Source organism: Lipotes vexillifer, unplaced genomic scaffold, assembly GCF_000442215.2.
Source record: "Lipotes vexillifer unplaced genomic scaffold, Lipotes_vexillifer_v1.1 scaffold522, whole genome shotgun sequence".
NCBI lineage: Eukaryota > Metazoa > Chordata > Mammalia > Artiodactyla > Lipotidae > Lipotes > Lipotes vexillifer.
In genome coordinates this window covers 1,046,741-1,057,410 of record NW_006780291.1, presented here as the reverse complement: position 1 = coordinate 1,057,410, position 10,670 = coordinate 1,046,741, and the positions used below count along the sequence as shown (strand labels likewise).

At 54.4% G+C, this 10,670-nt stretch overlaps 1 protein-coding gene across 1 annotated transcript in view; it reads left to right on the top strand.

The window, feature by feature from the left end:
- PDZD2 (PDZ domain containing 2) overlaps nucleotides 1-10,670 on the top strand; it is a gene marked incomplete at its 5' end in the record, with an annotated part of 100,293 nt that overhangs the window by 74,822 nt on the left and 14,801 nt on the right. Inside the window, 3 exons of the mRNA XM_007453363.1 lie at nucleotides 2,638-2,782; nucleotides 5,230-5,887; nucleotides 6,936-10,310. Of these exons, the coding sequence (XP_007453425.1) occupies nucleotides 2,638-2,782; nucleotides 5,230-5,887; nucleotides 6,936-10,310 (4,178 nt within the window). The remainder of the gene's footprint in view (nucleotides 1-2,637; nucleotides 2,783-5,229; nucleotides 5,888-6,935; nucleotides 10,311-10,670) is intronic.

Here is a 10,670-nt window from a genome sequence, read left to right as displayed (position 1 = left end):
TATATATATATATATATATATATATATATATATATATATATATATATGGAGCCAAATCAGGGGTTTTATTCATAATAATTTATTTCTATTAAAATAAGAGCTCTTGTACTTGTGAATTAGTATCCCCAGTAGGACCTCTGAGCAGCATTTAAAACTTTTGTACAAAAGAAGTTCAATTTTTCTCACAAAATTTTTAGTTCCCAAATTTTATTTTATTTATATAAGCAAAAGAAAATAGACTACGTTGCCATAAGGTATTTACCCTCAAATATTAGAAGCTTAAAAAAAACCAAAACTTTTTCTTTTGGCAAATGGATTGTCTTCCACTGTTTTTGTTGAATACTTTTTAAAATTGAGATGAAATTCACATAACATAAAATTAAACATTTTAAAGTGTCCAGCTCAGGGCTTCCCTGGTGTCACAGTGCTTAAGAATCCGCCTGCCAATGCAGAGGACACGGGTTCAATCCCTGCTTCCGGAAGATCCCACATGCCGCGGAGCAGCTAAGCCTGTGCACCACAACTACTGAGCCTGCGCTCTAGAGCCCGTGAGCCACAACTACTGAGACCATGCGCCGCATCTACTGAAGCCCGCGTGCTCTAGAGCCTGTGCTCGGCAACAAGAGAGGCCACCGCAACGAGAAGCCCGCGCACCGTAACGAAGAGTAGCCCCCGCTCGCCGCAACTAGAGAAAGCCTGCACGCAGCAACGAAGACCCAACACAGCCAAAACTAATAAATAAATAAATAAATTTATTAAAAAATAAAAAAGTAAAATGTCCAGTTCAGTGGCACCTGCTGCATTCGGTGCTGTACAGTCACTACCTCTATCAAGTTCCAGGCTCTTCTACTGGTTTTATATTACATTTATGCCTTATTAGTAAACAGAAAATTCACTGAGTTAAACACTGTGTAGATTTCCCTCAGCAGATAATTGATATTTTACTAAATGATTTTTTTTAACAAAAGTAGCTAAAAGATACTCCATCTGTTTCACCTCTTTCCTCTGCTGCCACCTTTGGGCCACTTTATGACTCCTTCACTCAGAGGGTAAATTTCAAATAAATCTGATTTAACTTTTTAGCAAGTCTATTTAAAAACTTTTTTTTACAGTAGGTATTAGATAGAAGAAAGGAAGATGAAGTAACTGACACTTGGCTAAAGTGCAATTTTGAAATGTTAATTTTATTTATTCAGCTTAGTCCTCTCCCTAACTCCCAAAATGAGGAGCTGATTTTGGTCTTGGATATCTCTTTTTAATTATTATTCACATTTAACTGGGCATCCTGTGTGGTTTTGTTTTTTTTTTTTTTTTTTTTTTTTGGCTGTGTCGGGTCTTAGTTGTGACACACAGGATCTTCTGTTGTGGCATGTGGGCTCCTCTCAAGTTGTGGCGCGTGGGCTCCAGAGCACGTGGGCTCTATAGTTTGTGGCAGGCAGGCTCTCTAGTTGAAGTGCGCGTGGGCTCAGTAGTAGTGGCACACAAGCTTAGTTGCCCCGGGGCATGTGGGATCTTAGTTTCCCGACAAGGGATTGAACCCGCGTCCCCTGCATTGGAAGGTGGATTGTTTACCACTGGACCGCCAAGGAAGTCCCTGGTCTTGGATATCTTGATGCAATATTATAACAATAATGCCTTACGTTTATACAGCCTTTCGTGGGTTTTTTCCTTCATTTTCTTATTTTTTAAGTTAATTAACTTATTTTTATTGAAGTATAATTGATTTACAACGTTGGGTTAGTTTCAGGTGTGCAGTAAAGTGATTCAGTTATACATCCATATATACCTAATTTTTTTTCAGATTCTTTTCCCTTATAGGTTATTACAAAATATTGAGTAGAGTTCCCTGTGCTATACAGTAGGTCCTTGTTGGTTATCTATTTTATATATAGTAGTGTGTATATGTTAATCCCAAACTCCTAATTTATCCCTCCCCTCCCCACTTTCCCATTTGGGAACCATAAGTTTGTTTTCAATGTCTGTGGGTCTGTATAGCCTTTTGTATGCTGCGTGTTGTAGCTGTTATCTCATTTAATTATCCTTTATTTAAAACTCTATGAGTTAGGGCAAGTCTTATCATCCCCACCTTTTTTCTAATTTTTTTTATTGTGGTAAAATACACATGGTATAAAATTTACCATCTTTTTTTTTTTTTGCGGTACGCGGGCCTCTCACTGTGGTGGCCTCTCCCGTTGCGGAGCACAGGTTCCGGACATGCAGGCTCAGTGGCCGTGGCTCACGGGCCCAGCCGCTCCGCGGCATGTGGGACCTTCCCGGACCGGGGCACGAACCCGCATCCCCCGCATCGGCAGGCGGACCCCCAACCACTGCGCCACCAGGGAAGCCCTATTTCTGTATTCTTGATTGTAGCCATCCTAATGGGTGTGAGGTAATATCTCATTGTGGTTTCGATTTGCATTTTCCTAATCACCCACATCTTAAAGTTGAAAAAACTGAGGTTTAGGAAGAGCGACAAGACCATAAATTTCTATTGGACCTTAAACCCAGAATCTGGATCTTGTGGCTCCTGGTCCAGGGCTCTTTGAACTTTCCCAAACCAGTTCTCTGTGTATGATGTCTTAGGACACAGAAACCCTGAAAGCCACTGACAGTGACTTGTAGTTGTCCTTGTGCCAGGACTCTCTGGACAAGCTGACCATTGGGGATGGGCGAATCCCCACCGACTGGGGGCCAGCTGGTACCCTGCCCCACCCAGATGCTGGCCACCCCACACAGAAGCCGCCTGAAGCTGCACCCGAGCAGGGGCAAGAACCTGGGACAGGTAAGATTATTTTGTCACTTGTTAAGCTTCAGGATGGGAGGGCAGAAGTTACCTTAATAAAAGTGTTATTGATATATACGGAGAATTTTGAGGGGCAGAGAAATCTTACACAGGTTAATAGTTAAAGCTATTAGTTAAAGCTGTTAAAGCTTTAACTAATAGTAAAAGTAGTTAAAGTAGTTAAAGCTGCCTTTAACCACTTTACTAGATCATTGTGCCTGAATTCATAGTTTTAATTCCATGTCGAGTGTGTCTGTCTTCAGCCAGTCCACAGCCTTTACCCATTTTCTGACATGTACCTTAGTGAATGAGGCACGAGATGAAACAGAAGCATATTCTGCCCTTCAGAAACTCAACACTCTGCTTACGTGAAATCAATTGTACTGAGAAATGGCAGGAGAAACCTCCACAGAGGACAAGTAAAATATTAATATTTGTTTACCTCATGTATCCACAGAAAATAATAGCTGAGGAGCCCTCCGAGGTCAGCAGGATGCTCCCAGGCCTGCGTGACTGGCGCTGGCCCTGGCAGGCTGTCCTCGGCACCGGTGACTCAGGTTATCAGCACACCTGTAACCTACTCTAGTTAGGAAGCTGCACCAAGCCCTCCCTGTCCTTCTACACCGACGACATCAGTTATAAAGATTGCTGGGCCTTCTACCCCATAATGTGCCATAACTGAGCCAATGTGCTTCCCATTATTGAGTATTTGGGGGGTTTCCAAGTGAAGGAGTATTTCTGAAACATGATGTCATGGACTGCCACCATGTAATTTAATCTCCTTCAATAAAACCCTCTTAGGTTACACACTTTGCACAAAAGCCAAATTGCTAACAACATTTTAGGGTTTGTTCAGCGAGTGAATCGCCTGAAAAACAGCCTTACATCCCCTCCTTTTGTCTCATTGCTACTTTTCCCCCGAGGTTGGCACCAGCAGAAGCAGGAAAGTCATGCTGAAGGGAGTTCAGAAAGGTTGAGCAGAGGAGGACAGGAGGCCATGGATGTGAATCTTGTGGTGCCCCTGGCCATCCTTGGGGACCTGGGGAAGTTGTGTCTGGTCTCCGTGGGTGTCTTGATGAGCCAGCCTTGTTGCTGCCAGGTGCTCTCCACCAAGGTCAGGGTTTAGGTAACTGTGTGGCCTATGGAGACAGCCTCCTGGGGTGACCCCTGGCCATGAACTCTGTGACCCCAGATACATTGCTTAACAGCTCTGTGCCTCAGTTCCCTACCATTCCAGTGCAGATGGTCACAGTGCTGGGAGGAAAATTAAGTGCATGAAAAACTCTTAGCACAGTGCTAAGTCCCAATAATTAGTTCTTAATTATTGACCGCCCCCTTCGGAGGGGGTAGGCATATGCAGTTAAGACGATTTGCATGGGAGATGTGGAGTGAACATAACATTTGGGGGAGATACACTTTTCAAAGCAAGGGCTTTGATTGTGACTGAGGTTTTCACCCCAAGCTCAGACCCAGAGTTCGTAAGAAATTGCAAACCTAATGTTCTTTATCATGCCAGTTTCCCCATCTGTTGTAAGATGCCATGTGCCAGAGGTGGACAGCTTAGCTCACGCATATGCGGGCCTTTTGCGGAGGAGCCTCCAGGACAGAGTGGCTGTCCAGAACCCACCTCATGGAATGACTTTACTTCCCACTGTCTCTAGGCAGGTGTCATCTTTCCCTGCGCCTTGGAGATTCCATGCTTTCTCTTGCTTCTCTTGCTTTGACTCCCTTTCCTTCCTCACGTTCCTTCCCTTCGGTCTCTGATCAAACTATCCCTCCAGAACCCCACTCAGGTCCGGACCCTCCTGTCACAGCTTCCCGGGATAATCTTACCTTCTAGGTCACCCACACCCCGGAACCTGGTCAGGACACACTGGAGCTTAGGACAGGCTTCCATCTGTCTGGAGCATTCCACGTGTTTTCCCCTATTAGCCTCTCCTGCACGAAGCAGTAAGGCCCTCAAGTACCCTGCTTGGACTGTTTTACTTTACTCTGTGGCTCACAACCCACAGCATGGGGCTAAACCCCGACGTGATCAGCCAGGGACTGAGAGGTTTGCAGAATCAAATAGAACAACGGCCTGACTCCTGTGGGGTTTGCCATCAGAGGGCAGATGGGGCACAGAAACCCAAGTGAAGGATTTCTGGTGTCCCCCATTCTTGTAAACAACCAAAAAGGGCAGAAGCAGAGGTTCCTTCTGCCATCCAGTCTGAGTTATTTTAGAGCCTCTAAAGCTTGGTGGTATTTGTTAGATGTGAGCACTCTGTAATTTTAGAGACAAAAACAAGCCTACATTTAGGCTGTGGGATGTCTTTCTAAAAAAGACCAAAAACATTGAGGCTGTTTACGGTTTTCCACTTTTTTAATTGAGAGGTTTTCTATTTTCTCACCTCCCCCACCCCCGTATGTCCCGCGCCACCCACTTTCTGTTTATATTCTCCACACAGGACCCCACGGCTCCCCAGGCCCCCTCCCTTCCCCAGGGCAGAAGGGGGCGGTGCACCCTGACCCCAGCAAGACCTCAGCGCACGCAGGGCCAGCAAGGCGACCCGAAGACCCCGGAGAGACAGAGTCACCCAGGGTGCCTGAGTCTGAGGACAGTGCATCCCCGGGGACGATGGCTACAGCTCATCCTGACCTCGGCGAGACCGGAGAGGCCCCAGAAGCCAGCTCGCCCCGCGCCACCCGGAAGGCCGCTGCCCACAGTGGAGCAGGACCCGCAGCCGAGGGGGCATCTCCGGCCACTGCCGTGCTGTCACGAGACCTCACGACCCTGGAGAAGAGACAGGGGGTTCCGGGTCACCACAGCGAGGCTCTGCAAACCACGGGAACCCTCGTGCCTGGAAACTGCCGGGGGTCGGCTCTGCCCCAAGGAACAGACTCTGGGTCTGCAAGGGCGCCGAGGGCCAGCCCCTCCCTGCCGTCACCGGGTGACAAGGGCCCGGAGGGGTGTGGCAGTGCCTCGGGGCCCGGCTGCCCCGGGGGCAGCGGGAGCAGCCCCGCGACTGACATCGACAGGCTCCTGGAGGAGCTGGATGCTTCTGGAGCAAGGCTTCCGCCTCCCGGGAAAGGGGCCCGGCTGAGCCGGGAGCGCGCTGCCCCGGGGCCGCAGCGGGCCGAGTCGGACCCGGACTCGGGCAGCCAGGCCCCCGGCCCGAGGAGGCCCGCGGCTGCCGGTCCAGCCCCTGGCCCCCAGTGGGCCCACCAGCCTTCGGTTTTGGATTCCATCAATCCCGACAGACATTTTACTGTGAACAAAAACTTTCTGAGCAGCTACTCTAGAAACCTCAGCAGCCTCCACGAAGACAGTACGTCGCTGTCGGGCCTGGGCGACAGCACGGAGCCGTCCCTCTCGTCCATGTACGGAGATGCTGAGGACTCGTCTTCGGACCCCGAGTCGCTCACTGAAGCCCCACGAGCTCCCGCCAGGGACAGCTGGTCCCGTCCTCGTCTTTGTCCTCGTCCTCATGGGGCTTCTCACAAGGGAGACACGACGGAGTCTGAGGAAGAGCAGGTTGAAATCTGTGCCACGAATGGCGCCCCCGATCCACCCGCAGCCAGCGCTCCTGCCCTTGCCAAAGCCCTGCCACCGAAGCACGGAGCCCTAAGCCAGGCGGCGGGGGACGCCGGGGACGCCGGGGACGCCGCCGCCTCCGCGCCGGGAGCCTCGGGCCCAGCAGCCCCGGGCCCTCCACGGCTGCCTCTTCCCTCGGACGCGAGGTCCCGGGGCTCATCCTGACCTCGGCGAGACCGGAGAGGCCCCAGAAGCCAGCTCGCCCCGCGCCACCCGGAAGGCCGCTGCCCACAGTGGAGCAGGACCCGCAGCCGAGGGGGCATCTCCGGCCACTGCCGTGCTGTCACGAGACCTCACGACCCTGGAGAAGAGACAGGGGGTTCCGGGTCACCACAGCGAGGCTCTGCAAACCACGGGAACCCTCGTGCCTGGAAACTGCCGGGGGTCGGCTCTGCCCCAAGGAACAGACTCTGGGTCTGCAAGGGCGCCGAGGGCCAGCCCCTCCCTGCCGTCACCGGGTGACAAGGGCCCGGAGGGGTGTGGCAGTGCCTCGGGGCCCGGCTGCCCCGGGGGCAGCGGGAGCAGCCCCGCGACTGACATCGACAGGCTCCTGGAGGAGCTGGATGCTTCTGGAGCAAGGCTTCCGCCTCCCGGGAAAGGGGCCCGGCTGAGCCGGGAGCGCGCTGCCCCGGGGCCGCAGCGGGCCGAGTCGGACCCGGACTCGGGCAGCCAGGCCCCCGGCCCGAGGAGGCCCGCGGCTGCCGGTCCAGCCCCTGGCCCCCAGTGGGCCCACCAGCCTTCGGTTTTGGATTCCATCAATCCCGACAGACATTTTACTGTGAACAAAAACTTTCTGAGCAGCTACTCTAGAAACCTCAGCAGCCTCCACGAAGACAGTACGTCGCTGTCGGGCCTGGGCGACAGCACGGAGCCGTCCCTCTCGTCCATGTACGGAGATGCTGAGGACTCGTCTTCGGACCCCGAGTCGCTCACTGAAGCCCCACGAGCTCCCGCCAGGGACAGCTGGTCCCGTCCTCGTCTTTGTCCTCGTCCTCATGGGGCTTCTCACAAGGGAGACACGACGGAGTCTGAGGAAGAGCAGGTTGAAATCTGTGCCACGAATGGCGCCCCCGATCCACCCGCAGCCAGCGCTCCTGCCCTTGCCAAAGCCCTGCCACCGAAGCACGGAGCCCTAAGCCAGGCGGCGGGGGACGCCGGGGACGCCGGGGACGCCGCCGCCTCCGCGCCGGGAGCCTCGGGCCCAGCAGCCCCGGGCCCTCCACGGCTGCCTCTTCCCTCGGACGCGAGGTCCCGGGAGCCAGAGACGCCCGAGGCTGCACGGGCTGCCGAGGACCCCAGGGAAGCCGCCCAGCCTCCGCCCGGCCCCAGGTCTGTTCCCGGGCCCCCGGGCCCCCTCGGCTCTCCTAACATGGTGAATGGTTTGGAGCATGGCTGGCTGGATGACAGGACCCCGCCTGAAGAACGGGAAACAAATGTTCACGCCACTGGAAACCGGGGCGCCCTCAGGGCGTGCGTCCCCGAGAACAGAGACCTGGCTCTGGCAAAGCTGCACATCTCCGAAGTTCAAGACCCGGACGACTTGCTGCCACAGCCGAAACCCATCTCCAGGCGGCCCATCATGGCCTGGTTTAAAGAGATAAATAAAAGCAACCAAGGGACGCATCCGCAGAGCAAAAGTGAAACGGAACAACCCACGATGCCGGCCAGAAGGCCCGACCCCAAGGATCAGGCGCTGAGCTCCGGCCACAAGAAGGCGGTGGCTGTACGGGACAGCCCCCCTCCTCGGCTGAGTCTTGAGAATAAAGACCTGCCTAAGAAAAGTTCCATGGAAACCCTTCTGAGCACCTGTCAGAAACCCAAAGCCGGTCCTAAGCTGAAGAGACTGAGCATCAAAAGCAAAAGCAAAGTCAGCTCCGAGGCCCCAGCCACTCACCCGGGGAAGGCCGGGGGGACAGAGCACAGGAAAGCCCTCGTTTCACCCCAGGCCCCCCACAAAATGCTTTCTAAGGTGGCATCACACCGGTTCCACACAGGTGACCCTGAGGAACCGGACAGAAGCGCCGCAGCCGCCCCCCAGCCTCCCCAGTGTGTGGAGGGCAAGCTGCCCCAGGGGACCCCAGGCTCCCTGAAGCCCTCGGCATCCGACACCAGCATCAGGATGTTCATTTCTCCCTTGACCTCCCCCAAGACCCTGCCTGAGCAAGGTGCGTGCAGTAGGCTCCACCCGGCTGTGCACTCAGAACCTGACCGAGGCTGCCCGGCTGCCCCCAGATCTCCGAAGTGTGGTCCAGAGAGCAAGGCTCCCCCTGCGTCCCCTGGGCTGGTGAGTCCCATGGCACCAAGGAGTGGCGCGTCCACAGCGGCCGGCAAGCGGGAGGCCCCCCCTACCGGGCAGGGCGAGCAGCCCCCGTCCAGCCAAACGGACTCAGCAGCAGAAGCCTCCCAGGCCGGAGGGACCGCCGTCGACAAAAGCAGCAAAATAATCGCTGGTGAGCCCCTCGAAAGGACCAACCAGCTGAAAATCATTGAGATCTCTTCTGAAAGGACGCCCAAGAATGCGTATGGTGACAGGCCAGCTGAAAGTGACAGACAGGGAGGGTTCCTGGCCCAGAGCACCTGTCAGGAGAAGAGTGAATTCGGGCTCCGTCTCCAGTCAGTGGGCTCATCCCCCGATCCTCCATCCCCACGCGCGTCTCGGGCCTCCCGGCTGGAGCAGGGGGCGCAGCAGTCTGTCAGCAGGGCGAAACTGACTTCCTCCCCCTCCCCGCAGCCGCCGGCTGAAAAGGCAGATCGCTGCCAGGGAAAGTCGGACCACAGGGCGGACTCCCTGGGGATGCCCAGGAACGGCACGACAGTGGGCCCGGCGCTGGGTGAGCATCCCTGCTTCACGCCAAGGCCGGCAACCAGGACCTACTCCATGCCGGCCCAGTTCTCCAGCCATTTCGGCCGGGAGGGTCATGCCCTACACAGCCCAGGGCGCGCCCCCCGGGACAGCCAGATCCCTGCCACCGGTGGGGGCCTCCTCGAGGCCAAGGCGTCCAGAGGCAGTGTTCTCAGCCTGGTGAATGGACAGGGCGTGTATAGCGTAAAGCCCCTGCTGGAGACTTCGAGGAACCTTCCAACAACAGACGAAGGGGATGTCCTATCAGTGCAGGAAACAAGCTGCCTACTCACAGACAAAATCAAAGTCACCAGGAGATATTACTACTCTGAGCAGAACTGGCCCCATGAATCTACCTCATTTTTCTCTGTGAAGCAGAGGATCAAGTCTTTTGAGAACCTGGCCAATTCTGACCGGCCCACGGCCAAGTCCGGGGCCTCCCCCTTTCTGTCGGTAAGCTCCAAGCCTCCCATTGTGAGGCGGTCTTCAGGCAGCGTGGCCTCCGGGAACCTCGGCCACTCCAGTGACGCAGCAGCGAGGTCGCTGAGACGCAGCCTGAGTTCCTGCAGTGAAAGCCAAGGTGAAGGCAGCACCCTCATCCCCCCGATGACCAAGTCCCCGTCCAGCATGACTCTGACAGCCTCCCGGCAGAGCCCGGTGGAGGCTGGTAACAAGGGTGCTGACTCAGACCCGAAGCGATCACTTGGTCCTTCGGGAATCCCCACCCCAACGGTGACCCCAGCCTCTCCCGCCAAGAGAAACAAGTCCTCGGTGCGTCACACCCAGGCCTCACCTTTGTCCCGCTCGAAGCTCCAGGAGCTGAGAGCCCTGAGCATGCCTGACCTCGACAAGCTCTGCAGCGAGGACTTCTCGGCCGGGCCGACTGCTGTGCTCTTCAAAACCGAGCTGGAAATCGTCCCCCGGAGGTCACTTGGCTCCCCTGCTGGAGGCCTCCACGGGTCCACTGCCCTTTCATGGCCCGTGAAGGGGGCGGACAGGGCCTGTCCAGGGGGAAGCAGCCCTAAAGCCACTGAGCCTGGGGCACACAGTTCAGCCCACGATGTGGGTGAGACCACCCAGGATCTGCCTTCCGGAAAAAGTTGGTCAGTTAAGTAAGTATCCACCCCTGCCCTTTTATGTAATTAAACTTTTTTTTTGATGGACTGGTTTTAGATTTATAGGAAAGTTGCAAAGATAGTGCAGACTTCCCCTGTGCCCGTTACCCAGCTGCTTCTGATGTTAACGTCTTATGTAACCACGGTCCATTTGTCAAAAGTAAGAAGTTAACATTGGAACAACACTATTAGCTACACAACAGACTTTATTCAGATTTCACTGAATAAATTCCAGTAACGTCCCTTTTCTATTCCAGCCTCCAATTTTGGTTTTAAAATCATTACTGGGAAAATACAGTGCCTGCAGGGAAAAGTGTTTGCCAAAATATTGAGAGGGAGGGAGGGAGGGAGGGAGGG